Source organism: Fusarium venenatum (assembly GCF_020744135.1).
Source record: "Fusarium venenatum strain MPI-CAGE-CH-0201 chromosome Unknown EDB82scaffold_1, whole genome shotgun sequence".
Taxonomy (NCBI): domain Eukaryota; kingdom Fungi; phylum Ascomycota; class Sordariomycetes; order Hypocreales; family Nectriaceae; genus Fusarium; species Fusarium venenatum.
Genome location: NW_027072129.1, coordinates 7,149,445 through 7,175,299, shown reverse-complemented (window position 1 = coordinate 7,175,299; position 25,855 = coordinate 7,149,445). Strand labels below are relative to the sequence as shown.

Here is a 25,855-nt window from a genome sequence, read left to right as displayed (position 1 = left end):
CAAAGGCTATATTCGTGATTGGTTGGCACAGCCACTAACTATGGGTCTCATGACTCGATATGGTCCAGTGTATCTTTAGCAACCAGCACCATGAAACTATGACAGCTTCAACTTTCAAGCATGCACAGGCCAATGGAAGTCGCTGTTTCACCCACGTAACATATTGTCTTGATGGCGAGTCTCTTTATTTGATAGATTCGAAATGATATTATACTCTTATCATGAGGTGAAATCACGTGCAGGTAGGTGGTCAAGTTTCAAATGAGGCTGACGTCATTGATCTCGGCGCGTTTCTCCATTTTAAGCACGATAAGATAGTAGCATTTAGACATTATCATGCAGTATGTACTAAGAAATTGTCTAAGGTACATGAACTTCTCATGATCATGACTCTGTCAATGATAACCCATGATTCGCTGTTTTCCAAGTAGCAACCTAAAATTCCCGCATGTAACGTCAATGGTTTTGCTATTGTTCCTGGTCGGGCAAACTTAAAACTTTATTTGTCTCTCAACACCGCTACCCTAAACTTGATGCTCATGCTCATGTTGATGTATAATATGTTTACCTATATGCAACTAATGCCTTCCTTATATTAATTGATAAGGAACATTGCTATAAAAAAAATCGTATAACCTAGTCAAGTGCTGGAATGTTCCATAACTGAGACTGTCTTGTAAGGCTCTCAAACGATGTACACTATATCTTTACACATGCACCAACAAGTGACTGCGATATGAAAGCAAACCGCTCTAAACGTTATCAGGGTACACATATACTGCTTGTTTCTGAGCTTAGTTTGATTGATTACATCTACATCATTAAAAGCCTGGTCGAAATTCTGAATCACATGGCGACAGCTTGGTGGAACAATACTCGCCATCATAGCCCGCATTTTCGTGCTTTATACCCAAGTATCAACAAACGATAGCGGTGATATAGCAGAATGGCAGCTCATACCCTAAGTATGATAACCATGAATAGCATGGACCAAACCCAGTTAATCATGTACATAGGCAGACAGTAGTTGCGTTCTTCCCCGGATTTTATCCCTGTCGATTAGCCTAATAAACACAATCAAGCTTTGTGGGGGAAGATCAAATAGACAAACGATTCATATTATGGTTAAGTTATCAGACAATCCCTTACTTCAGAGGCCAAGCTGGAATATCAAAATGCCAACCGAAGCACACAAGACCAGGCAAGATAAAAACCTCAATCGACAACCTGGGTAGACATTCAAAATAGTCCACTGTCAGTAGAGGACGTCGAAAGACATGGAAGGGTGTACCAGGGTGGGTCAGTAGTCCACTGTCAAGTAGAGGAACGACATTGGAAAGGCGCACCAGGGCGGGTCAGTAGCCCGCCTATTATTTAAGTACTTAATCTTGAACTACAGGCACCCACTCGATATCAGAGTGTTTAACTGCAAACCGAAAGTATCTACACGCAGGGTAATTTTCTGAGATCGCAAAGATGGTTAAAATCGCCCCCTTTGCTGTTGAGCAATGGATGGATAACTATGAGACAACGGCTGGAGTCCTGAACGTTGCCGAGACGTGCGCTGCGTCTGTATCCATAGATGACTTGGTTGGCATGTGCAAAGACACGCAGACTTCAGACCCTATCGATACAAGCATTAAACTCACCTATGGCAGTATTCCTGGCTCGCGTATACTGCGGGAACGAATTGCAGCTCATTGCAGTGGCGAGGGCGCTCAACTTGCCGCTGAGGATATTATTGTTACCCAAGGTGCAATCGGTGCTAACTTCTTGGCTTTGTATAGGTAAAGTAAAAGCTCGCAATCGTTCCATCTTCAATGTCTTATTGGTCTTTCGATGTAGCCTCCTAGAGCCTGGAGACCATGTCATTTGCGTCTACCCGACATACCAGCAACTATATGATGTTCCTCGCAGCATTGGCGCAGAAGTCACGTTGTGGAAGTTGAAAGAAGAAGAAGAAGGCTTCGTGCCCAATACAGATGACCTGATGAATTTGATCCAAGACAACACAAAGGTGCGGACGAAAGCAATATGGAGAGAACTGCCACTTACAATAAATACTAGATCATCATAATCAACAACCCCAACAACCCTACCGGCGTGCCTATTCCGGACAGTGTATTGAACCGCATTGCCTAGATAGCAAAAGAGAAAGACGTGATTATTTTCTCAGATGAGGTTTACCGGCCGCTGTTCCATGGAGGAACATCTGGTCAGATCCAAGTACCGTAGCCAGCGATGGCCTTGGGCTACGAGAAGTCAATCGTGACAGGATCTATGCCGAAAGGGTATGCTCTGGCTGGCATCAGACTTGGTTGGATTGCCAGTAGGGATAAATCCATCATGTCCACCATAATGGCGGCACGAGACTACACCACCATCAGCGTTTCGCAGATCGACGACCAAATTGCGAGATACGCTCTGTCGCCAGCAGTATCGCCATCTCTCGTCGATCGCAACTTGAATTTGGCGAGAACCAATTCGCAACTGGTCAAGGAGTTTATTGAAGGCTACAAGTCGGTATGCTCATGGGTGGAACCTACAGCCGGTACGACCGCTTTCGTTCGATTTAACATTAAGAATGGCGAACCTGTTAACGACGTCAACTTTTGCTTGGACCTGTTGCGGAAGAACAACGTGTTGCTTGTGGCGGGTTCAAAGTGTTTCGGTGACAACAAGGACTTCAAAGGCTATGTAAGAATGGGATACGTTTGTGAGACTGATGTTCTGGCAGAGGGATTGAAGTGATTGGGAACCTATATCGAGTTAAACCTGTTGTAACTAGACTAATAAGTGCAAAGGTCAGTACATAGGTAGCAAAGTAACTTAGTACCCATATTGCGCAAATGGCACGACTGAATCTTGCATATCGTTGTCGATTTTTGCGTGTCCGTATTCATATTCATGCCACGGTGATTTAGTAGTACATACATCGCACAACTGCGCGGATCAACGGCACTGCAGCTGGACTTGGCCGAAGCGTCGTCGTCAGCTGTTAATGTCCAACGCTCGCACGGCTATACGGAAAGTGGGAGAAAATGCATGAAAAGACAAGGGTCGAATCTAACCATTTTATGAGCTGGATTATCCATTTGTTTTTGGGAAACTCAATTATTGATCTGCCAGGTACCGCGCTTTAATTCGATGGCGCTGATGATCACTTCTTGGCAGTCTCATCTGAGTTTACGAACCACTTTACCACTGTACAAATCTCGTATCTTGGCAGGTAAGAGGTAGGTACCTATACCGAGATGTAATAAGTAAACTAAGAATGGTTCTATGCGCTAGAATAGATGTCAAAGGTGTGTATGATGTGCATTTCTCTCTCACCAGATATACCAACAAGCAGAAGTCCGACGATAACCAGGGAGAAAGGAGCAAGCTTTAACGACGGGCACGATACCCTTAGCTTCCGATCGTGCTTCTGGGCCCATACGAAACAATTAACACAAGGCTTCGTAAGCCCCAAACGACTAGACCATCTATACCTGGTCAGCCAGTCTAGTCAGTACCCGCCCATTCATTTAGCTGCTAAGATACTGCAAGTACAGTCAAGTATCTGATGGTGATGAGGAACAGAGACAGAAAACGGCTGTCAGCAATGCGCAGGACCTTCTCTAATGTTTTGTGTCTTGCCTCGGTCGGTTAAGGCAAAGGGGATTTCTCTCTTTCAATCATGCACCCTTTTTTCCAGTGCAGGGCAAAGACCAAGTCAAGTATAGCTAAGCCAAGGCAAGGGTCAACAACTTGACAAGACATCCGCCTTGGCGCTATTATTAACTGCTGCCCTACTAACAGACACAGCACGTCCAGCTACTAAGGTACCCGTACCTGCACCAGTACTGGCTGGTACTGACTTACTGACAAGTTGGTAATAGTCGTCGTCCAACAAGGAAAGTCCCGACTCACAGCTTGCGTGGCCCCCCGTGCCGTTTCTTCCACTTCGACCATCCATTTCTGATTTCTCCTGTCAATCTATACCTTCTAATCAACCAATTGCTCATCCTCATTCGTTTTTTGTTACATTCCTCACCCTTGTCCTTTTTTTATATTCTCCAGAATCCCCCTCATTGTACTTGTCCAAGTATCCACCTCCCACGTCTTGTCTTTGATACTGTACTGCCTGTACCCTGCGCCTTGCGTTCATTGCGCAACCATTCTTTAACAGACGCCTCATTAGTGCCACTGGACTGGAACTCACTTAACTGGGAAGCGCTCCTGCATCACACGTCGCTTGACCCGATACCCTACAATTCTTCTTTTTGCATCATACATATCTCACTTGGAATTGCAGAACAATACGACATTCTTTCTTATTGTATTTCTTTATACTGGCTGGCTGGCAGGCCTCGCGCCCATTCACCCTATGGAGGAGGGTGGCGTTACCCCGTTGCAACGCCATTCCTAAACTCATCTCTCTCTGGCTTTCAACTGCTCATCCTTGGTGGCTGCAATGAAGTCGTGGCTCTGGGGCGCTTCACTGGTTTCGACATGGGGCCTTGTGTACGCTCAAACTGTCCAGTGGAGCATTGAAGGTCGCCATCCTCAACCACATCTGGCCCGCCGTACCAAAACAACATACGAGGAAGTTATCAGCAATGACAGATCCGAAGGAGGCTACTTTACGGAAGTTACAGTCGGAAGTCCGCCCCAAAAAATCACCCTCCAGCTCGATACTGGGAGTAGCGATGTCTGGGTCCCTTGGAATTGCGCAGACGTATGTACAGACAAGGACGATAGGAAAGGCGGATGTCCTCTTGGAAGCTGTAAGACCATGCACTGCTAGTGTTGGACATTCTCTGTTACTAACAATTCTTGCCAGTTGACCCTGACAAATCCAAGTCCTTCAAGCATGTTGCACCCGGCATGTTCGGCATCACCTTTGTGGATGACAGCTACGTCAAGGGCGATTATTTCGAAGATCACTTTGAACTGGACGGTGCAGTTATCAATAACTTGACTATGGGCTTGGCTGTAAAGACAAACATCTCTTACGGACTCATCGGTGTTGGATACGCCAAGAATGAGGCTTCAGGTAGCACCACGGATGTCATCTATCCCAACCTTCCTGTCGCAATGTACGAAGCAGGCTATGTCAACACAATCGCCTACAGCGTTTGGCTCAACGATTTGGATGCCAAAGCCGGGACGGTTCTCTTTGGAGGCGTAGACACAGCAAAGTATGTCGGCGACATGCATCGAATCGACATTCAACCGCTGGATGGCCATTACTATCACTTCGTAGTGGCACTGACTTCGCTAGTCGCCACCAGCTCCAGCGGGAGTGATATCCTCACCTCAGAATGTTTCCCAATCAAAGCAGTCCTCGACTCTGGAACCACACTGAGCTATCTACCCCACGACTTGGCGACCGAGATTTGGAAAGAGGTCGGTGCTGTTTGGTCACCATACTATGGGATTGCTGTTCTTCCCTGCGCTTACGGTAAGAACGACGGGAATTTCACCTTTGGCTTTGCTGGCCCTGATGGCCCTGTTATCAGTGTAGGAATGGATGAGCTTGTTCTCACCATGACCAGCGATAGGGCCAACATGCCTGTTTTTGAGTCGGGCCCCTACAAGGGCCATACAATGTGCTCTTTTGGCATACAGAACGATACCAGCGACCTTTACCTACTTGGAAACACTTTTCTTCGATCTGCCTACGTTGTCTATGATCTTGTCAACAATGAGGTTGGAATTGCTGCCACCGACTTCAACTCTACGGCAACAAAACGAGTTGCGTTCAAAAGCTATGGAGCAAGCATCCCATCCGCAACGACAGTGCCAAATCAGCACAAAGCGACCGAGAACCCTTCTGTTTCAGGCCATAACTTCACTGCTGCGGATGGGTTCCAGGAGTCAGACTGGGATTCGGATGACGAAGATAACGCAGCATCATATCTGACACCCTCTGGAACGCCCTTGGTGATGGTTGTCGCCACAATGGGCTTTGTACTTTTAGGTGGAGGGATCTTCCATACTTTTTGACGATGATGTCCCAGGAGTTTTGGCAGCATAGCATAGAGAGACGTCTCCTTTTAGAGGCCATGGATTCATGACGCTGGCGTTATTCAAGGGTTTGTTGATGTGGATATGAGCTGATTTTGGCGTTTAACGGCGGGATAGAGTCGTGGGTTATGAGGACAAAAGGGCGCAACGGGTGATGGGACGAATACCGCACATGATACCACTATAAGAATGGCATAAATGAGCCTAAATGATATTCACCACTTGGAAGTACCAGTTGTAACAGAGTTTATTGGAAACGTCAAGTCCTGCTGTTAGAAATAGAAGTTTTAAAGCCAACTGCTGTGCTGCCAGCTTTAGGTTCACCCAAAATTACAGGGAGGTGTAGAACCGTTTTTGGCGGGAATTAAGCGCTGAGCAAATCAGAGACGTAGACGCACGTGGCACAACGCCTCCATCCTGTTAATCCCGACTCTAGAGAAAAAAAGTTTCTAATGGGCCGTCCTTCATTGGCAACCCTCTCCTCAACTTCTTCACTGAAGTCCAAGTTTGCACAATGAGGGCAACAAGGGCTGCCAGATGGCTCAATAGCCGTCTGATACTGGGCGCCCAGCAGTCAAGCTGCGGTAGCCATTCTTTTACTATATCTGCTGCTGCCCCCGCCTGGGAGTGCCGACGAGCTTTTAGCCAGACCAAGCGTGTCTGCAATGCTGCGCAAGAAGCGTGAGTTCAATTGAAACCCCATTTAATTATGAAACACCTCACTTATACCGCTGAACAGTCTCAAGAAAGCCCAAGAAGACGCTGCCAGTCTGACGCCTGAATATGTCGCTGCAAACATGTCCACCGAGGAGGCCAAGCGTCTATCTCGAGTGCGCAACATTGGTATTGCTGTATGATCATGACACCCCATCAACTCTTCACATCTGCTAATAAGTACCTAATAGGCACATATCGACAGCGGAAAGACAACCGTCAGTGAACGAGTCTTATTCTATACCGGCCGAATCAACTCGATCCACGAGGTTCGAGGCAAAGACTCTGTCGGCGCTAAGATGGACTCTATGGAACTCGAAAGGGAAAAAGGCATCACCATCCAGTCTGCGGCTACGTTCGCTGACTGGAAGAAAACGGAAAACGGCAAAGAGGAAACCTACCACTTCAACCTGATTGATACACCCGGTCACATTGATTTCACTATCGAAGTCGAGCGAGCTCTCCGAGTCCTCGACGGTGCTGTCATGATCCTGTGCGCTGTTTCTGGCGTCCAGTCTCAGACTATCACCGTCGACCGTCAAATGAAACGTTATAATGTCCCCCGACTCTCCTTCGTCAACAAGATGGACCGAATGGGTGCCAACCCCTGGAAGGCCGTCGAGCAGATCAACACCAAGCTCAAGATTCCCGCCGCCGCTATTCAGATTCCTATTGGTGCCGAAGATGAATTCCTGGGCGTTGTCGACTTGATCAACATGCAGGCTATGTACTTTGAAGGTCCCCGTGGTACCAAGGTTCGCGTCACCGATCAGATTCCTGGCCCGCTCCAGGAGTTTGCCAAGGAGAAGCGCCAGGCCTTGATTGAAAAGCTCGCCGATGTCGATGACGAAATTGCCGAATTGTTCCTTGAAGAGCAGGAGCCTTCCAATGCTCAGATCAAGGCTGCTATCCGCCGCGCTACTATTGCTCGAACTTTCACTCCTGTCATGATGGGTTCTGCCCTTGCTGACAAGGGTGTCCAGCCCATGCTCGACGCCGTCTGTGACTACCTGCCTAACCCCTCCGAGATTGAAAACACTGGTCTGGATAAGTCTCAAGGAGAGAAGACTGTGAAGCTGGTCCCCTATGACTCTCTTCCTTTTGTCGGTCTTGCCTTCAAGCTCGAGGAGAACAACTACGGTCAGCTCACCTACATCCGAGTCTACCAGGGCAAGCTGAGCAAGGGTACCTACCTCTTCAACTCCCGAACTGATAAGAAGGTTCGAATTCCTCGAATTGTCCGCATGCACTCCAACGAGATGGAGGACGTCTCCGAGGTTGGTGCCGGTGAGATTTGCGCCGTCTTCGGTGTCGACTGTGCTTCTGGTGACACTTTCACTGACGGTGGCCTCCCCTACACTATGTCTTCCATGTTCGTCCCCGATGCTGTCATGTCTCTCTCCATCAAGCCAAAGCGAACTGGAGATGCCGACAACTTCAGTAAGGCCATGAACCGTTTCCAGCGTGAGGATCCTACTTTCCGTGTCCACGTCGACGCCGAGAGCGAGGAGACCATCATTTCTGGTATGGGTGAATTGCATCTCGAAGTTTACGTTGAGCGTCTGCGACGTGAGTACAAGACCGACTGTGTCACTGGCCAGCCTCGTGTTGCCTACCGAGAGACTATTGCCCGCCGAGCCGACTATGATTTCCTTTTCAAGCGACAGAGTGGTGGTCCGGGTGACTTTGCTCGTGTTGCTGGATGGATCGAGCCCAATGATGAGCCCGACAAGAACCACTATGAGAGCCAGGTCGTCGGTGGCAATATTCCTGATAAGTTTCTGTCTGCTTGTGCCAAGGGTTTCGATGCTGTTTGCGAAAAGGGTCCTCTTCTGGGCCACAAGGTTATTGGCGCCAAGATGGTTGTCAACGATGGTGCTACTCACGTTACTGATTCCTCCGATCACGCCTTCAACCTGGCCACGCAGATGGCTTTCAAGAAGTCTTTTCCCGAAGCGGGCGGCCAGGTTCTTGAGCCTCTGATGAAGACCACCATCACTGCCCCCAACGAGTTCCAGGGTAACATTCTGATGCTTATGAACAAGCGTAATGCTACCATTCACGATACCGACATTGGTAGCGAGGACTTCACTCTTATCTGCGACTGTAGTTTGAATGCTATGTTTGGCTTCAGCTCTCAGCTTCGTGCCGCTACCCAGGGCAAGGGCGAGTTCAGCATGGAATTCAGCCACTACGCTCCCGCCCCCCCTCATCTCCAGTATGTATAACCCTTTATGTAAGAGGCTACAATCACTAACAGCTGTTTAGGAAAGAGTTGGTCGCCAAGCACCAGGCTGAGATTGAGGCTAAGCGAACCAAATAAACAAGTCGCAGGACTTGGAAGAGAATTGCTAGACACATCAGAGATGTGATGGCCGAGGCGCAATCCATATTGCGCCAATGTACAATACAAATGAACGGGTCTATGATCTTGTAATATAATGTCACAACGACTCCTTACCAGGGGTTTAGAGGTCCACGACAGATAGATGAGTAGTAGAATCTGGATGAGGGTGCCATTGTCATACAAGGCGTTGGAAAAGTTGGACAAATAAAAGGTATACAATATACAATCCTCTCTAGATCATCCTGTGATTGTTCGTCTTGACGTAAATTTTTGAGCCATTTCTAAATACTAGCTATATTGTGACAGTGCCGAATGACATGACAAATCTGAAACAGCTACCAACTTTTGGGATTCATCATTTTCCTCGCTTTCTTTTACAGACGTCGGAGAATGTCGGCAACAACCTCCTCAGTTGTGGCCTTTCCACCCAAGTCAGGGCTGAGCAGCTTACCATCCTCAAGGTTACCATCAACAGCAGCGTAAATCTTGGCAGCAGCTTCCTCCTCGTTGAGGAACTCGAGCATCAGCGCGGTAGATCTGAGAGTAGCAATGGGGTTGGCGATGTTCTGGCCCTGGATATCAGGAGCGCTGCCGTGGCAAGGCTCACCAATAGCGAAGCCCTCACCAACGTTGGCACTAGGGACAAGACCCAAGCTACCGACAAGGGCGGCAGCGCCATCGGAGAGAATGTCACCGTACAGGTTGGGGGCGACAATCACATCGTAGTCCTCAGGCTGACGGAAGAGCTTGTAAACCATGGAATCGACGATCTGCTCCTCAACTGAGACGGAGGAGAACTTGGGGTCGGCAAGGGCCCTTTTGGAGGTGGCACGGAAGAGACCATCAGTCTGGGACAGGACGTTGGACTTGTGGGTAATGGTGACGAGAGGAGACTTGTGGATGCTGGAGGCACCGGCATCTCGGATCTTCTGTCGGCGCAGAGCAATGTCACCAGCCATGGTGGCAATTCGGAACGAAGCCTTCTCGGAAATGCGCTTGATAGCCTCAGCGACCTTGCCCTCGGGAGTGTCGTGGGTCTGTTCCTGCTTGACATAGAGATCCTCGGTGTTCTCGCGGACAATGACCATGTCGATAGGCTTAGCGGCGGTCATGACAGTTTTGACAGGTCGGACGTTGGCGTAGAGATCGAGCTTCTTGCGCAGGGCGACGATGGGTGATGAGTAACCCTTGACGGCCTGAGTAGGAGAGCTCACGGCTCCAAAGAGCGCACCATCACACTCATTCTTGAGGACCTCGACAGTCTTGTCGGGAAGGGCAGCACCGGTCTGCTCAAAGGTCTCGAAGCCAGCCTTGAGGTTGACAAAGTCGAACTTGAGGCCGAGAGACGAGGGCAGGGCTTCGAGAATGCGGCGACCAGCAGGAATGACTTCCTTGCCGATACCGTCACCAGGGATAAGACCTGCAAGCGGGAAAACAATTAGCTACCTAGAGATTCGTCTTGAGTCAGTGATGCTATGCCGTACCGATTCTGAGAGTGCGGAAAGACATAATGGGCGCAATTGGAGTTGAGAACAAGATCAAGTTCTTGTCGTCCGAAGACCGGAGACAGTAAAGAAAATGAACCGCTGGATTTTTGATAGTTATCGGGTAAAAAGTGGCCTGGCCGAAAAGCGCCAAGAGGGGACAAGGTTTATGTTGATCGCTTCAACGCTCTCCATTGATGGCCAGAAAGACTATCTTATTCATTGGGTTGGTTCTATAGTCTCATATATCCATTGTAAACCAAGAAAAATTCAATTGAATACCTGATGTGACCCTTCATTGCTTTGTTACTGCTAGTAAATCTCTTGATACGGTTGAACAATTTGAAGCCGACCATCGGCTCTCTGGTATCAGTCTCATGAGGTACATACGTAGGTATTTGAATAGACTAGACCAATTCCCTTTTGACTTGATGAACCACATAAAGAATCCAACGATAAAAGTCCTTGAATGCAAAAATGGTCCACTGGTAATAATTTATCTGGGACAAGAGCTTGATCGGTGGATGTGGGGAGAGAGCAACATGAGACAGAGATATCCCCACACAAGCTCATGCAATCCCACGTCAACATCAAAGCTCGCTTCACCCAACCAAAGTTGATGGTAGAGCTTCTAGACGTTTGGGTAGAACAATGTTAAATTATCTTGCTTAAACAATCCTTGCAGGTCACTGAGGAAATCACTGGAGCACAGAGCCGAGGTGAATGAGAACAGGCGGGAGCTCTCAGTTTGGGCGCTGATGGAAAAGGGGTAACCAGAAGAACGAGGTGACACGGTATGGTGCCTCTCTGTCCGGATGCGTATTCGTAGTCTGGACTGCTGACTTAGTGTACGGCCAGTCCGTCCCAGGTTGTGAGGTCGGTTTTCGTGTTCTTTCATTAATTCCTCGTGTGCCGAATTCTCTTGCTCAGGAAGCCTGCAGTGGTATCTAGCTTGAGCTTCTGTTCTAAATTCGGTTTCCTCTCATATGTACAGCAATCTTCAGACAGTCGTAGCTCCTTTCTGTTTCACGTTCAATTGTCAAAGCGGATGTCCGCGACGGACAAAGAGGCTTGGCCAATTGTTTGATTACATAGAGTACTGTCCCTGGGTTGTGATGGGTGGGAAATGCAAACTTTCCTTTAACAATGGTAATTTACTTGGTCCCTGGCTAAGCCTGAATTGAATGAGATCCATTTAGTGCCTCATTTCGATTGGATCCTTGCTCATACCATTTGCACGGCTCCATCAGTCTATTACCGACCCAGTCCAAAGTCACCGGGCAACTAACTATTTATTACCACTCGACATTGAGGACGAAAGCGTCGCATGGGTAATTACACGATATAACTGGCGTCTTGTTGCCAAGCAATCATAAGCGTTATTCACGTGGAATGCATCGGCTGGTTGCTGAGCTTTGTTGGGTTGCCTGGTAAGATAGAACACCAAATGTAGACCATACGTATGTTCTCAATCCTACATCTTATTCCAGTAGATTCAGAATAACCAAGACCATTTTATGATCTTGACCCCTATTATCCGCAACAGCCCAGCGCAGCAGAGCCGAAGCTCTACTGTACAGTCAGTCCAGTCCAGTGCCTGATCCCTCCACCCTTCTCCCTCGCCGTCACCTCCACCTACCGAACCATCCTGGTCCCCCGAGAGCTACTGTACATCCACTGGAGAGTATCCAGCGAGCCTTGAAACGCCTCCTGCAGTACTTCACTAAGCCAGCTCCAGCAGGCACCCCTGAGCTGTCCGGGCTTAGGTTGTTTGACGGCTCGCCCCTCAATCCACTAACGGCCTGTGCCTGACCTGAGCGAGTCCGTCTGTCTGATGTACCTCAGGGAGTAACCTAAAGTACAACCCTGTCTCCTTGTGCGACGCCGTTCATAACCAGCCAGACGACACCTCGACTCATCCCATCTAATCTAGTCCTTCGTTTGTTCCTACCGCAACCTACACACGTCCAACTCCAACCCTGCCGAACAGCTCGAATCCTACCCAAAAAGACCTCGAGGTCTCTCGACCAAAACCGCACCCTGCTCGGCTCGTTTCGCTCTGAGAGTCCTCAGTAACCATGAGTCAGGTTAAGAACCTCCGCGCCATGTTCGAAAACAAGGGCGACACGAGCCCCGAAAGAGGTCGATCGTCTGGCGCCTCTACTCCCGTCCAAGGTACGACCGATATTCACGCCATGACAAGAATGAGTGTGTACGATATTCCTCACTGGTAGAAGAAGCACTTTAGAGTTGCTGCGCCGCGCCACCTTTAAAGTTGGCAAGCTTGAGCTTGATCTACTTGCGGTTCTACCTGCCCTGGAACTGTCCACACTAGCTCCCAGCGTCATTCTTGCCGCGTCCTTACATTCTTCTCTCTTCTCCCTTCAACCCCTTGCTAACTAAAATCTGTTTTATTTCTCAACAGGCACCAGTGTCGTATCTGAATCGCCCCGACCTCTGTCAAAAGTCAGAACCAACTTTGTTGCCATTGAGAAGGACGGAAGGATAGGCCTCCAAAGAGATCCCAGCCACGAGTCCAGTGTTTCTCGCCGCCGATTAAGCATGGATACCGACGCAGAATCCGTTTCAACCGTTCCCGATAAACCCTCTGCATCTCTGGAAGATGCACCACGAGGAAACAAGCCCTTTTTTCAAGAGGACATTCCCGAATCGCCTCGTCTCCCAATTGATCCCCCGAAGACACCCACGGAACAAATGGGAGCTGTTACCGATGAACCCAGTGTCAACCCAGACAAGCAAATTGACAAGGAGGAGGAGTTGCCTTCATTGCTGCCAGCAGAGCCTGCTCTTGTAGAACCCGCTCCAGAAGAACCCGCTCCAGAAGAACCCGCTCCAGAAGAACCCGCTCCAGCTTCGCCAAAGAAGGAGAACAAGGAAAAAAAGCCTGAAGCAGTGTCCGCAGCTCCCGCAACCACTAATGGCAAGCCCAAGGTCGGCACTGTTAAGGAGCTGGCTCCTGCAGCAATTGTAAAGGCCGCCACTCCGAAGAAGACGACTACCGCTCGACCCAGTGCCATTTCGACCAAGGCTGCCAGCACCAAGCCTCCAGCAAAATCCCCTTCTGCCACAAAGCCTCCTACCAGCACCACTCATAAACCTGAGAGTAAGCCAACAGCCAAGACTGTCCCGGTAGCTAAGAAGGAACCCAGACAAGCTTCAGTCGCCACTTCCACAGCCACTCGGCCAGCTGCGACTACAGCCAGCAAGAAGCCGCAACCATTGAAGCCTACTACTAGCGATACTGGTTTCGTGAAGCCAAAGCCCAAATCTCCCACGAAACCTGTGCAACTTCCTGCATCTCTCATGGCGCCAACTGCGGCATCTGGAGCCAAGACAGGCCGTCAAGCTCAACCGATAAGCTCGCAAAACCTCAACGTTCCTGCTCGGCCTGGTAGCCGGGCCAGTGCAACAGGAACCAGTGCCAGCACTGGCAAGACAGTCAAACGCCAGCCCTCAAATGTCGGCCGTCCGCGACCAAGCCTTGGCCCTCCTCCCAAAAAGCCCTCAGACCCAACTCATGCCAGGAAGGAAGCACCCGTTGACGAAGGCTTTTTGGCTCGTATGATGCGACCAACCCAGGCTTCATCTTCGAAGACAGCCGAGAAGGTGCCCACCACACCACCAAAGAAGACAGCGAAACGATCTTCATCATCAGGAACCGATCCTTCGCGCCGCGAGTTTGGTGTCAAGACCCCAGGAAGTGCTAGGAAACAGACTAGAAAACCCGTTGAGTCGAAGCCTTCCGCAGGATCAGTAGCTTCAGATGAAGCGCCAATAATTGAAGTTGTTTCGGAAGAACAGACTCCCGGCCACACCAAGCCAGAGCGCACAACGGAGGAGACCAAGGCAGACGACGCACGAAAAGACTCGAAGCCCGAGCCGGCTGCCGCCGAGGAGGCTCCCCAGGAAGTTGTTGAGTCTGCAGAGAGAGAAAGTCAGGCTCAAGAGGTTGTCAAATCACCAATTGAGGAGAAGCAGGAGTCAGCCCGACCTATCACTCCCCAGCCTAGTCAAGAAGAGAAGTCTGTAGAAGTTTCTGAGATCACCGCGCCTGAAAAAACAGAGACTTCGCCCCAAAAGTCTCCCGCCGATCAACCTGGCGAGTCTGTTGTCGATTCTGAGAAGCCCACCGAGAACTCTGCCATCGTCCCCTTGGCGGACAAGAGCTCTTCTCAACCCCCTGTTGTAGTAGAGGAGACAGCCGAGGCCTCTGGCAACGAGCCAGAACAAGAGACCAAGCGAGAAGTGGTTCCTCTGCTGGAGAAGGACTCTGAGCCGAAGGCCGCCAAGAAGCAAACCACTGAGATTGAAACTGCGACCGAGAACGATAACATGGACGACGTCGAGGCCACCAACGCCACTGAAGAGAAGGATACCACGGGACAGCAGTCGGAGGAAGTGAAGAATTGAGAGTTGGAAAGCGTTGTTACAGCATATTACAACCAGGGATAGATGGTGGAAGCTATGAGATTGCTGGTTTAACCATTGAGGAGAAGAGTTTGTACTTTTGAGCTGTTGTATAGATACCTGTTTTAAGCGAAGGCGAATGGTGATTTTCCCGCATACCAGTAAAGGAGATACGCAAAAGAAAGAAAACCAAACAAAACACAGCGGAATAGCAAGATACTTGTAAAGCGACGGACAGCCGCCCACGTTGAGATTGATTTTTGATACACAAACAGTCCTGGCAAGGACATTTAATCTAGTTGTACAATACAGGCTTATTTATCGCATCATGACAGCACGTATGCTCCCCCGACCACCCAAGCAAATATTTCTCGTCTTCATGCTCATGATGATACCCTGCACATTAACAGACCACCCTGTTTCTTTGCGAGGGCCTCTCGCACCTCCAAAACACCCTGGGACGTCGAAACAAACAGACATTCTCCGAGATTTAGACCCGAAACAACACCACCGTCCAACTTGGTTGGGAACCCCCTCGTAAGTCTGGCCAGCTCTCTGATGTTGGCCGTCATAAGACGCTTCGGCGTACTGATAGGACTGGCATTGCCGAGGACAGGCTTGCCATCCCAGTACTTGAGACCCAGCCACAGGCGCATCTTGGCAACGTTTTGGTTTGTGACTTTCATGGGCGGTTGAGAGATCATATGTTCCATTGAAGGAGGGTGGGGGCCGGCGCGGTAGACGGCTGAGAAGAAACCAGATCGGTGCAATGCGAGGGCGAGTTGCAGGTTGTACTTGCAATTTTTGACGGATGTTATACCAAGACGAGCTTTGGAGGCGTTCTGGAGGTGCGAACACATGTGCGCAATGTTGGTGATGGAGGGCATGGTGGGCGGTTTGACCTGTCGAGAGATCTCGACTCGAAGGAAGATGAATTCGGGTGACAGTCGTCGATTCGGTCTTTGAATTCTGTCGTGAACAATCCTTGTTAGCATGTTCTTCGAGACGCCCTATCATGAGCTTGCCAAACTTACCTCTGCGTATACGCAATCGAGACCAGACAACTTGAGATTGAGATGATCAGTCGACTGATACCAAAACTCTCACCTCTAATAGTCGTGGGCTTGAAGCGACGGTATATTGGCCTACTCGCTGGGGTCCCGTAGCGTTGTTGGACCAAAAATTCAAAGTTCTAAGAGGATGACTAAGAATCCACTCCGGTAAGCGCATATACTCGGGTTGATGCATCGAGAACTATTCAGTGGTGGAGTTTCTGATGAACAGAGCAATATGTAAAAGGACACGATTCTGCAGGTGGTATTTCGTTTTACTTGAGTCACTGGAGTAGTTTATGTGTAGAAGAAAACCTTACTTTTATTGAGCAAGGTCATTGTGATAACTGAGAACTGCAACACCAAGAAAAGAAATGACCCAGTTTGAATCTAGGTAAGTACTATGTGGAAGTCGGACCAAAGTTTCTAGTTATACTTATGTAGGCAAAATGATATAGAGGGAAAATGGTGGAACAACTTGTCTTTTTTAATTATGATTTTGTTCTATACATGTAGTACAACTTGACCTGTAGGAGCCAATATCCTTTTGCAAGTGAGCAGTAATAAATAGTTTCTATGAACAGCATGAGGAGAGCTTGTGTAAAGACGAATAGAACCCGGAAATGGTCTCTGAGTTAAGGCAATTGTCGAATTGCTTTGAACATGGCGGATATTGATCGCCGATAACGGTAGCAAAACATTGCCGTTGAAACAATGAAGGGACTGGCAAGCAATCCTAAGAAGCCCTGCACCAATATTTTCCCCTGTGTGTCACTCTTATTGATGACATCCAGATAACCTTCATTGCTGAAGCTTACACGGGAGTACTTTGTTTGCCATCCCAGTCGAGGGAAGTATACGCTCATCCACTCCTCAAGGTATTTACGCAACCTGTAGCGCTTTGACAGAACAGATGATCGCATCTCAACATAGTTCTGTAAAGCAAGATCATTGATTGCATGTGCATCCGGTGGACGGATGGCCGAGTACTCTGCCAATGCGAGTGATCGTTGAAAGGCGGGCCCTGATGCGGAGGAGGATTCGCTAGAAGGGTCATTGGATTCATCGATATGACTATGCTTGTCCAAGATGGAGAAGAGAATCCGGACATCCTCCATTCCCGCGTTCATGCCTTGGCCATAGAATGGTACCATGGCATGGGCGGCGTCGCCAACAATAACACAAGAAGAGCCATAGTGATAGGGTTTACACTTGAGACTAATGAGTGGCAGGTGAGGGTTTGTGTTGAAAGATTCAACCAGCTCATCGCCGGGTATTAGATCTGTAACACCCGGGAAGTGGCTGTCGAAAAAGGCTGGCACACTAGCTGGGTTGTTCTCAAGGTCTGAGAAATCCTTGCTAGGCATGAAGAGCGTGCATGTGAAAGAGCCGTCCTAGACGAGTGTTAACCAAATGTGGAGAAAAGTTGGGAAGTGAGAATGGCGCACATCACTGGGAATGGCAATGAACATAAAATCCTTGCCAGGCCAAATATGCAAGTGATTAGGCGACATCCGGAACTTGGCCATTGGATCGGTTGTGTTGGCTGTTTGAACAGGCTTGAGATGGAACTCACACCACAGAGTGTCAATGTACTCTTGGTGGTAGTTCATCCGGGTAAACTTCATAAGGTGGTAGCGAACAGCAGAATGGGCACCGTCAGCGCCAATCATGAGATCAAAGGATATATCAATCTCCTTGAAACGAGACTCTTTGGACGCTTTTCCGTCAGTGACCTCAAACCAAGCCTTGCAAGCGCGATAGTCTGCGCCTGTGAGCTTGTGGTTGAAGAACAGCTTGACATTGGGCATGTTGTCCAGAATATCAAGCAGTCGCTTATTCAGGCCTGCACGATCAATGGCATGGATTGCCTGCCACGAGAGCGTCAGTTTAGTATCTTGAGCGTTGAGATAATTTTGCATACCCGTCCCTTAACATCGTAGTCTTGAGACTGTTCAAAATGAGCTCCGGTTGGACTCCTGCCATGAATCATGCGTCCTCTCATGGGAATCGTTGTGGACATGACATGATCGAGAAGTCCTGGCTGGCCAGCATGGCGCATAGCATTGATCCCGCGCTCAGAAATGGCGAGGTTGATGGATTTGGTGAAGTTGAGCGGGATAGTGCTGGGATCCCGGAGGTCTAGACCAGTAAGTGAATGCGCCTACTAGTATAATAACCGGACGAGAAGAATTCTCGACAAAACTCTAAGAAAACGAGGATAAAACGAGACAGTTTCAGGGAAACTGGTTCGGGCTTGCGGAAGTTGATCGACTCGACAAATAAATAGGATATACTAGGAAAGTCACTTACCAGGTCGCAACTCATAAACTTCAACCTCATGTCCTCGTTGAGCAGCATATAAAGCTGCCAGAGAACCAACAGGACCAGCCCCAACAACAACAATCTTCTGAGGCTTCTCCATCTTTGCTCGTGAGAAGTTGCCTTTCAAGGACGAACGGAGATGAAAAGAGAGAGAAAAAAGTTCAAGTCCTGGGCCAGCGAGACATTGAGGTCGTCATACCTAGTAAGTACTAAAGAGAAACCGATTTAAGCCCCGATAGGACCGGCTGCTCAGGTTGCATCAAAGCGATAGCGGCCGGCCGGAAGCGGGGATCCACTTTATCCATCAGAAGATTCGGCATTGTTAAAAGAGCAGTAGTCTACAAAGGTACGGAGTAGGTGGACATGTGCATAATTACCGCAAATATGGAATGCTGGAGAGAAAAGGGTCTAGAGTTCTGTTTTGAGTACTATGATCCAATAGAGAGACTGCAGAGAGAAACTGTTGCAATAAATATCGCTGACCAGACAGTTCAGGCTTCACAAGTGACAAGACACAAGACACAATACACAAGCCTGGCCTAGTATTTACTGCGTGTTACTCTAACACCTTGGAACATTACGCATATAACTCTGTATCAATAGCGTAGTATTGGACATCATATGAGGTTTGCATTGACTTGTTTTCCTGTTATTGGACCCTTGTCATATGCTATACTTATGCTTTGTTTTATCTCTTTGTATGTTAACCAGGAGATCTCACTGTCGCAGGACAGAGCAAAAGATATCTTTATGTTGAACTTGTAGCGGTTGAGCTCTCCAAAATTACAACAATATTGCACCTTACCAGACAGTTATACTTCCGTTACACTGTGGTCCGTTTTGTCAGGATCCCCCACTTTCCCAAAACAGTACCGTTTCAAGACAGCGCTGTTAGTGCACCAATCGCATAAAACGCATAAAAGTCGTTTAAGTCCCCGTCCAGTGTTAAGCGTCTCTGCCCAGTCCTGTAAGTGACTACCCTTATCGAGGCTTATCAAGTCGCCGCAAATGGGGCCGAGTCGATCTTTTGCTCTCCTCTGAAAGTTGCACCACAAGAGACAATTGTGAGACTGCACTACTTAAGCGCTTCGTGGTCGCATATAGTCGTTACATAGAAAACTCACTTCTTGTTTATACCTTAGTACATTAGCACAATTTCTTTGCACAACCTACTCGAGCATCAACACCAACACGACGATGGCTGCTGATACCCCCGCCAAACAGTGCATGGGCGCCGACTGCTCCAACGATGCCGGATCGCTACAGTGCCCGACTTGCCTGAAGCTCGGAATCAAGGACAGCTTCTTCTGTTCTCAGGAGTGCTTCAAGCGTAACTGGGTACGTCGTCCAACTAGACTGTATGCGACAGGAACACAGCTGACAATATCGCAGGGCATCCACAAGACAATGCACAAATCGCAAAGTAATATCCTCCACCACCTTAAAGCTCCGAAAGCAATCTCACCAGATCCAGCTACCGGTTACTACAACCCGTTCCCCAACTTTCCCTACGCTGGCTCTCTGCGACCCGTGTACCCTCTGTCGCCGCACCGAACCCTGCCTCAATCGATCCCCCACCCCGTGTGGTGGCAAGACGGCAACCCTAGGTACAGCCGCTCTCTCACCAACCGTAACAAGATTGAAATTCTCGATAAGGCGGGTCAGGATGCTATGCGAAAGAGCTGCAGACTTGCGCGAGAGGTCCTCGACATTGCCGCTGCCGCTGCCAAGCCTGGCGTAACCACCGACTACATCGACGAGATCGTTCACAAGGCCTGCATTGAGAGAAACGTATGTATTTTGGAATACCTGGTTTCGGTTCTAGCTGTATGTATCGCATTGCAAATACTGACTAGTATAGTCTTATCCCTCTCCTTTGAACTACAACAACTTCCCTAAGTCTTGCTGCACATCCGTCAACGAAGTCATCTGCCACGGCATTCCCGATCAACGTGTTCTCCTCGACGGTGATATTCTCAACATTGATGTTTCTTTGTATCATGAGGGATACCACGCCGATTTGAACGAGACCTACTACATTGGTGACAAGGCCAAGGCTGATCCTGATACTGTTCGCGTGGTTGAAACAGCCCGACAATGCCTGGACGAGTCTATCAAGGCTGTAAAGCCCGGCACATTGATTCGAGAGTTCGGCAACATTATCGAGAAGCACGCCAAGAAGCAAAACTGCAGTGTTATCCGAACCTACTGTGGCCATGGAGTTGGCAAGCTTTTCCACTGCCCTCCTAACGTTCCTCACTACGCCAAGAACAAGACCGTTGGCGAGTGCAAGCCTGGCATGACTTTCACTATTGAGCCCATGATCGCTCTAGGAAAGTACCGGGATATTACCTGGCCCGATAACTGGACCAGTACCACCATTGACGGCAAGATGACTGCTCAGTTTGGTAAGTTGAGTTTTGGGTGTGTGGAAGCGACGCGAGCTAACATGAATTACAGAGCATACTCTTCTCGTCACGGAAGATGGTGTCGAGATTCTCACAGCGCGACAGGAGAATTCTCCCGGCGGCGCTCTACCGATGCCCAGCACTGAGAATGGTGATGCAAAGGCGTAGAGTATCATAAAAAGCTTTCACTAAAGAAGATGTGTTTTGGCATTGTCAGGTTGGCATAGGAGTTTGGGGATGATGACAGTGGTGCATTCAAGGCGAGCGGCGAGGTTTGGAGCCAAATTGATATATTTATTGTAAATATGAAAAAGTTTGGACATGAATTATGGGTCATCCCATTATCCAAGTCTAGTCGTAATACGCATGTGAAGCTGTGATATCAGTCTTGCTTGTTTATCTGTTATCAAGCCAGCTACATACTACCTAAAGGTAGATCATCCATCGTTACATCATCAGGGTCACAGTCCAAGTTCTCTGGGCACGGGTTTGGGTAGTTACTACTACTAATGTATCTGTGGAGTGACGCAAATGGCACTTGCTGTCAAGTTTCGAAGCGCAGAGATGGATGGCTCTCAGCCACATGCAGGCGTCCATCGGCCACGCCATCTGCCGTCAAGGGCGTTTCCAGTGCAGGGGACCCGGTAGGACTTGCCAGGATCAATTTATCTACAGGGGATTTGGAGATTTCTTAGCTGTTCTCAATTCAAAAGTTGTGCCCTGTGAGCTCGTCGCCGCTTCCATCATCACTACTAGCTTTAAACCTGCCTAAGCCTAATGCTGTACCTAACCTCTCCAGGTCCCTCCCCACCTCCACCATCTCCACCAGAAGTCACCACCGCTGCCACTACACTACCACCATAATCCCCATCCATTGCCCGCCACCAAGATTTCTCCTCTTCACTACAGTATTCCCCTCACGTTCTGACATTTGAATCCTTTCTCTGCAAGGCACTGTCGATATCAGCAGCTATCCACTTGCGATTCAACTCTTCCCCCGAGGCTTATCATCCCTGGCTTCGCGCTTCGCCAGACCCTCAACTTCCAGCTTGTGACAGAGCTTGCTTGACAAACAGCTAGCTGTCCTTGTCCTCGACTAACATCGTCATCCCCAACTTGACTCGACCACCCACCTACAACGTCAACGTCGTCCGTACAAACTTTAGCCCAAGATGATGTCCGGAGAAGCTTGGTTGTTCCTGCTGTCGGTGCTTATCAACGCCGTCAACCTCTTTTTGCAGGTCTTTTTCACTATTATGTACAGTGACTTGGAATGGTATGTTTGCAGCGGCCCTTTCCCATACTGCCTCGGTGGTCAAACTTTGCGCCCCAGATGCGCGTATCTGAAGTGCCACATTGGATGAAGGCTGATCGTCCAATTACAGTGACTACATTAACCCTATTGACCTCTGCAACCGACTCAACACCTACATCATCCCAGAGGCTGCCGTACACGGTTTCTTGACATTCCTCTTCCTTATCAACGGATACTGGGTGCCTCTTATTCTCAACCTGCCTCTCCTTGGCTGGAACGTCAAGAAGTAAGTTGCCTGGTCTTAAAACTCGAGACGAAATACTAACAAATATTAGGATCGTTGACAACACTCACCTCCTCGATGCGACTGAGATCTTCCGCAAGCTTAACGTCCACAAGAAGGTATGAAAACAGTTCTGGACATGCAAAAGCACAGTATTAACCCGAAACAGGAATCTTTTTTCAAGCTGGGCTTCCACTTGATCATGTTCTTCTTCTACCTCTACAGCATGATTGTTGCTCTTATCCGAGACGAGTCTTCCTAAGTGGTTACTCTCTTAGCCGAGCCGTGATCCGATTATTCCCGATGTTAGGCATTGTCTACGTCAGATAGAAGAGATCGCAATGTTTATCCAGCTAGTCGAACTCGGCTGACACCCAGGGCCGAGTCGATCAGTCACGCGACGAGAAGATATGAATCTGCCACGGCAGCACATAACGAGTGGAAGATGGTATGGTATAGAATGGTGACGGTTTTTTTTTATAAAGAGACGGGCTTGGCGTATATATCCTGGTATCATGCCAGCTGGCGCTCTGGTTTATTACTTGGCGAAGGCGGTGCATGGCATATTTTGTTGGAGACTGAGGCATCACCCGATTCGGTGGTCTTATCCGTCCTCCTTCAGCGTATAGCCAGTGAGATAATTGATTAATGACCGAATAAAAATAGTCAGTTCTTATGCTTTGGAACAGCTTGTGGATTTTACATACCATCATGTTTCGGCAGCCATTATCAAATGAAAGGATAAGAGTCTGAAATGACTTGTATACCGTTTTAAAGTATAAATAAATGTTTGTTAGATATTGTATATAAATTTCCTCTAATCCCGCTTTCAAACTTTGGTAACCTGCGAAGCCGCTCGCTCATGCGCTAGGTATGCGATCATGATCACGTGATCTTTAATATTTGGAATTCAGTTCTAAAGCTGTCGCGCTTCAATGAAGTTTATTAGCTACACATTGCGCGCATCTATCACAATTATCACCCATACCTCTCTACCGCCTTACCAAGTGAGTCGCGGGAAAAGAACTCGTCTATTTAATCACTTCGTTGTGATCCTAGATCCGTTCCAAGGCCATTGATCTTCTATTTGATGGTTCTACACGATTTCTGAAGCCTAATACCGACTTTCCCCCTCGCTCTGAAGCTTTCGGTTTTAAACAGTAAGGCTTAAAGCAACCTTATTCTTAAATAATATAAAAGCAATACCTGATCAGCAGCCCGCTTCTTCTTCCTTCAGCACAACCTAAGAAGTAGCAAGACAACAAGCTGTCAGTCAACTTGCCCGGCTTCTCCCTATTGATCTTCTATCCTTGGCTCAGGTCTCGCGTTTTCTTCACTAAATCCATCATGGCGGATTTTGGGGAGTATCCGCCAAATATGGCGCCTCAGGATGCGCTCATTGTTCGGGAGCAAGCTGAACCCGATCACGCTGTGGTGCCTTTTACAGCCGAAGACCTGTCGCGTCCCAAGGCCGGCCCCCTGAATCCGTTCAAGGACGAGAGCAATACTTTGAAGCGCAAGAGCGTCCCAACCGGACATGCAGAGGAGACCTTCTTGAGCGAACACACATTCCGAAGCAAACACCGTGCTATCGAGCGACAAGGAGGGCAAGGAGGACCCGAGCGACAGTATCAGACAAACGCAGAACTGAAAGCGGAAGCGGCGAGAATACGAGCTGGACGTGAAGATAAGGGCAGCGCAATCATTGCAGAAGGTCCCGGCTCCTACGTTGGACCCTGGGCGCGATACAAGAAGCCCGAGTACGAGATCGTGGCAGAGGATGAGGAACTGGCGAGCGATGAAGAATATGAGATTGTGGAAGAGGAGGAAGAGGTCGTGGAGAGTGGCACAGTTGTCAAGGCACCAACCAAGGCGCTAGAACAACGAAAAGAGGCGGAAAAGATGGGAGACGAGAGAACCGAGTTTCACGGGTCTGCCGAAACCGACTACCAAGGCAGAACTTATATGCATGTTCCTCAGGACCTGGATATCGACCTTCGAAAGGAAGTGGGAAGCGTTACCAATTACATCCCAAAGAAGCAAATCCATTCTTGGAAGAACCACACCAAGGCGGTTACTGCGCTACAGTTCTTCCCTACTTCAGGACATTTGCTTCTATCAGCCAGCGCCGATACCACCGTCAAGATATTCGATGTGTACCACGACCGGGAACTACTACGAACCTATCACGGCCATTCAAAGGCTTTGTCGGATATTTGCTTCAACACATCAGGCACTCAATTCTTATCTTCATCATATGATCGCATGATCAAGCTTTGGGATACAGAGACAGGTGTATGTGTCAACAAGTTCACAACTGGCAAGACCCCCCACGTTATCAAGTTCAACCCTGGCCCCGAACACGCCAACGAGTTTCTGGCTGGTATGTCGGACAAGAAGATTGTCCAGTTCGATATCCGAACCAAGGAAGTTGTGCAAGAGTATGATCATCACTTGGCGGCTATCAACACCATTACCTTTGTCGATGACAACCGACGCTTCATGACAACTTCGGATGACAAGTCTCTCCGAGCCTGGGATTACGGCATTCCCGTCCCAATCAAGTACATTGCTGAGCCAGATATGTATCCCATGACCCGCGCGGCTCCTCACCCAAGTGGCAAATATGTCGCATACCAAAGCTCTGACAACCAGATCTTGGTCTATGGTGCAAACGACAAGTTCCGTCAAAACAGAAAGAAGAGCTACCGCGGCCATAACAACGCCGGTCTGGGTATCGACCTGGACTGCAGTCCTGACGGGCAGTTCCTTGCTTCAGGTGACTCTGGTGGTTACGTATGCTTCTGGGACTGGAAGACATGCAAGATGTATCACAAGCTCAAGGCTGGCAACCAGGCCATCACCAGCGTCAAGTGGCATCCTCAAGAGACGAGCAAGGTAGTTACAGCGGGCATGGATGGCGAGATTCGATACTGGGATTAGAGGCTGTCAGGATTAGAATTAATGGATGTTGGTTGCATGGCACGGCGTTTAGGACAGACATTAGATGAAGATTAATATAATCTGCTAAAATGATACCTGTTTCTTTCTTTTATATATATAATAGTCGCTATAATGCTCATTTTAACGATAGTGCATACCTTCTGATACTAATCTATGATTAACCCCTTATGAGAATTTAGTTAATCTTGCAGTATATCCTTATATTATCCTATAAACCCTTGCTTTATTCGTTTAGGTTTCTAGGATGCCTACTTGCCAGCCTCTCACTTTTTCTTTGTTTCGTTTTATAATCCAATCTCTGGCCCAGAAGTCTTCTTAACGATAGCTTCAAAGCTTATATCGAGAGCCCAGTATAGCAGGTATCATTACGCTCACTATAAACGACATATTTAAATACTTTGCTATCGTAAAATATACCGTTTTTATTTAGAGTTTAACAGATAAAGTCGCTTAATCCTAATGTAATACATGCAATGTAAAACCGTAAAGCAGTTAAACAGTCCCACGATGGGAGTGATGTCAACAGGAGTTGTCTGAAAACTGAAGTAGTCCCAATATTATAAGACTGTCTGTAATTTTTTCT

General features: G+C 48.4%; 10 protein-coding genes across 10 annotated transcripts; 7 read left to right on the top strand and 3 right to left on the bottom strand.

The window, feature by feature from the left end:
• Window positions 1-1,372: 1,372 nt before the first annotated feature.
• Window positions 1,373-3,102, top strand: EDB82DRAFT_565104 (pyridoxal phosphate-dependent transferase). The gene is made up of 4 exons (XM_065609800.1): window positions 1,373-1,787; window positions 1,846-2,017; window positions 2,068-2,121; window positions 2,236-3,102. Exons 1-4 carry the CDS (start codon window positions 1,477-1,479, stop codon window positions 2,749-2,751), a joined length of 1,053 nt encoding a protein of 350 aa, XP_065465731.1. The 5' UTR covers window positions 1,373-1,476; the 3' UTR covers window positions 2,752-3,102.
• Window positions 3,103-4,655: 1,553 nt separating this feature from the next.
• EDB82DRAFT_489086 (aspartic peptidase domain-containing protein) lies at window positions 4,656-6,373 on the top strand. The gene has a single exon (XM_065608345.1). It carries the CDS (start codon window positions 4,870-4,872, stop codon window positions 5,989-5,991), a length of 1,122 nt encoding a protein of 373 aa, XP_065465730.1. The 5' UTR covers window positions 4,656-4,869; the 3' UTR covers window positions 5,992-6,373.
• Window positions 6,374-6,473: 100 nt separating this feature from the next.
• EDB82DRAFT_489085 (P-loop containing nucleoside triphosphate hydrolase protein) lies at window positions 6,474-9,314 on the top strand. Its single transcript, XM_025729708.2, has 4 exons — window positions 6,474-6,693; window positions 6,752-6,863; window positions 6,918-8,944; window positions 8,995-9,314. Exons 1-4 carry the CDS (start codon window positions 6,527-6,529, stop codon window positions 9,047-9,049), a joined length of 2,361 nt encoding a protein of 786 aa, XP_025588907.1. The 5' UTR covers window positions 6,474-6,526; the 3' UTR covers window positions 9,050-9,314.
• On the bottom strand, window positions 9,315-10,843 carry EDB82DRAFT_489081 (uncharacterized protein). Its single transcript, XM_025729711.2, has 2 exons — window positions 10,558-10,843; window positions 9,315-10,493 (listed from the first exon to the last, which is right to left on the bottom strand). The coding sequence occupies exons 1-2, from the start codon at window positions 10,580-10,582 to the stop codon at window positions 9,448-9,450; spliced, it is 1,071 nt and encodes a 356-aa protein (XP_025588908.1). The 5' UTR covers window positions 10,583-10,843; the 3' UTR covers window positions 9,315-9,447.
• A 1,565-nt stretch (window positions 10,844-12,408) lies between these two features.
• On the top strand, window positions 12,409-15,146 carry EDB82DRAFT_70830 (uncharacterized protein). The gene is made up of 2 exons (XM_025729712.2): window positions 12,409-12,732; window positions 12,983-15,146. Exons 1-2 carry the CDS (start codon window positions 12,636-12,638, stop codon window positions 14,986-14,988), a joined length of 2,103 nt encoding a protein of 700 aa, XP_025588909.2. The 5' UTR covers window positions 12,409-12,635; the 3' UTR covers window positions 14,989-15,146.
• A 78-nt stretch (window positions 15,147-15,224) lies between these two features.
• On the bottom strand, window positions 15,225-16,235 carry EDB82DRAFT_489075 (ribosomal protein S8). Its single transcript, XM_025729713.2, has 2 exons — window positions 16,020-16,235; window positions 15,225-15,954 (listed from the first exon to the last, which is right to left on the bottom strand). Exon 2 carries the CDS (start codon window positions 15,870-15,872, stop codon window positions 15,369-15,371), a length of 504 nt encoding a protein of 167 aa, XP_025588910.1. The 5' UTR covers window positions 15,873-15,954; window positions 16,020-16,235; the 3' UTR covers window positions 15,225-15,368.
• On the bottom strand, window positions 16,236-18,719 carry EDB82DRAFT_489071 (uncharacterized protein). The gene is made up of 4 exons (XM_025729714.2): window positions 18,351-18,719; window positions 17,962-18,179; window positions 17,486-17,908; window positions 16,236-17,431 (listed from the first exon to the last, which is right to left on the bottom strand). The coding sequence occupies exons 1-4, from the start codon at window positions 18,460-18,462 to the stop codon at window positions 16,673-16,675; spliced, it is 1,512 nt and encodes a 503-aa protein (XP_025588911.1). The 5' UTR covers window positions 18,463-18,719; the 3' UTR covers window positions 16,236-16,672.
• A 600-nt stretch (window positions 18,720-19,319) lies between these two features.
• On the top strand, window positions 19,320-21,407 carry EDB82DRAFT_489066 (peptidase M24, structural domain-containing protein). Its single transcript, XM_025729715.2, has 4 exons — window positions 19,320-19,700; window positions 19,755-20,153; window positions 20,224-20,770; window positions 20,823-21,407. Exons 1-4 carry the CDS (start codon window positions 19,560-19,562, stop codon window positions 20,936-20,938), a joined length of 1,203 nt encoding a protein of 400 aa, XP_025588912.1. The 5' UTR covers window positions 19,320-19,559; the 3' UTR covers window positions 20,939-21,407.
• Window positions 21,408-21,465: 58 nt separating this feature from the next.
• EDB82DRAFT_70736 (cornichon) lies at window positions 21,466-22,634 on the top strand. Its single transcript, XM_025729716.2, has 4 exons — window positions 21,466-22,046; window positions 22,156-22,311; window positions 22,361-22,427; window positions 22,478-22,634. Exons 1-4 carry the CDS (start codon window positions 21,943-21,945, stop codon window positions 22,568-22,570), a joined length of 420 nt encoding a protein of 139 aa, XP_025588913.1. The 5' UTR covers window positions 21,466-21,942; the 3' UTR covers window positions 22,571-22,634.
• Window positions 22,635-23,162: 528 nt separating this feature from the next.
• Window positions 23,163-25,343, top strand: EDB82DRAFT_489058 (WD40-repeat-containing domain protein). Its single transcript, XM_025729717.2, has 2 exons — window positions 23,163-23,468; window positions 23,526-25,343. The coding sequence occupies exon 2, from the start codon at window positions 23,656-23,658 to the stop codon at window positions 25,249-25,251; it is 1,596 nt and encodes a 531-aa protein (XP_025588914.1). The 5' UTR covers window positions 23,163-23,468; window positions 23,526-23,655; the 3' UTR covers window positions 25,252-25,343.
• Window positions 25,344-25,855: the final 512 nt, after the last annotated feature.

Bases quoted from the DNA above. Each gene is read 5' to 3' on its own strand.
- EDB82DRAFT_489081 (XM_025729711.2), bottom strand. From the start codon at position 10,582: ATGTCTTTCCGCACTCTCAGAATCG. The intron at 10,494-10,557 runs GTACGGCATAGC...TCCCGCTTGCAG, and splicing joins TTTCCGCACTCTCAGAATCG to GTCTTATCCCTGGTGACGGT.
- EDB82DRAFT_489086 (XM_065608345.1), top strand. From the start codon at position 4,870: ATGTTCGGCATCACCTTTGTGGATGACAGCTACGTCAAGGGCGATTAT.
- EDB82DRAFT_489071 (XM_025729714.2), bottom strand. From the start codon at position 18,462: ATGGAGAAGCCTCAGAAGATTGTTGTTGTTGGGGCTGGTCCTGTTGGT. The intron at 18,180-18,350 runs GTAAGTGACTTT...TTACTGGTCTAG, and splicing joins AGTTTATGAGTTGCGACCTG to ACCTCCGGGATCCCAGCACT. The intron at 17,432-17,485 runs GTGCGCCATTCT...ACACTCGTCTAG, and splicing joins TCATTGCCATTCCCAGTGAT to GACGGCTCTTTCACATGCAC.
- EDB82DRAFT_70830 (XM_025729712.2), top strand. From the start codon at position 12,636: ATGAGTCAGGTTAAGAACCTCCGCGCCATGTTCGAAAACAAGGGCGAC. The intron at 12,733-12,982 runs GTACGACCGATA...ATTTCTCAACAG, and splicing joins CGCCTCTACTCCCGTCCAAG to GCACCAGTGTCGTATCTGAA.
- EDB82DRAFT_70736 (XM_025729716.2), top strand. From the start codon at position 21,943: ATGATGTCCGGAGAAGCTTGGTTGTTCCTGCTGTCGGTGCTTATCAAC. The intron at 22,047-22,155 runs GTATGTTTGCAG...GTCCAATTACAG, and splicing joins ATGTACAGTGACTTGGAATG to TGACTACATTAACCCTATTG. The intron at 22,428-22,477 runs GTATGAAAACAG...AACCCGAAACAG, and splicing joins AGCTTAACGTCCACAAGAAG to GAATCTTTTTTCAAGCTGGG.
- EDB82DRAFT_489085 (XM_025729708.2), top strand. From the start codon at position 6,527: ATGAGGGCAACAAGGGCTGCCAGATGGCTCAATAGCCGTCTGATACTG. The intron at 6,694-6,751 runs GTGAGTTCAATT...ACCGCTGAACAG, and splicing joins TGCAATGCTGCGCAAGAAGC to TCTCAAGAAAGCCCAAGAAG. The intron at 8,945-8,994 runs GTATGTATAACC...ACAGCTGTTTAG, and splicing joins CCCGCCCCCCCTCATCTCCA to GAAAGAGTTGGTCGCCAAGC.
- EDB82DRAFT_489075 (XM_025729713.2), bottom strand. From the start codon at position 15,872: ATGCCCTCCATCACCAACATTGCGCACATGTGTTCGCACCTCCAGAAC.
- EDB82DRAFT_489058 (XM_025729717.2), top strand. From the start codon at position 23,656: ATGGCGGATTTTGGGGAGTATCCGCCAAATATGGCGCCTCAGGATGCG.
- EDB82DRAFT_489066 (XM_025729715.2), top strand. From the start codon at position 19,560: ATGGCTGCTGATACCCCCGCCAAACAGTGCATGGGCGCCGACTGCTCC. The intron at 20,154-20,223 runs GTATGTATTTTG...TGACTAGTATAG, and splicing joins AGGCCTGCATTGAGAGAAAC to TCTTATCCCTCTCCTTTGAA. The intron at 20,771-20,822 runs GTAAGTTGAGTT...CATGAATTACAG, and splicing joins CAAGATGACTGCTCAGTTTG to AGCATACTCTTCTCGTCACG.
- EDB82DRAFT_565104 (XM_065609800.1), top strand. From the start codon at position 1,477: ATGGTTAAAATCGCCCCCTTTGCTGTTGAGCAATGGATGGATAACTAT. The intron at 1,788-1,845 runs GTAAAGTAAAAG...CTTTCGATGTAG, and splicing joins AACTTCTTGGCTTTGTATAG to CCTCCTAGAGCCTGGAGACC. The intron at 2,122-2,235 runs GTATTGAACCGC...CAAGTACCGTAG, and splicing joins GCGTGCCTATTCCGGACAGT to CCAGCGATGGCCTTGGGCTA.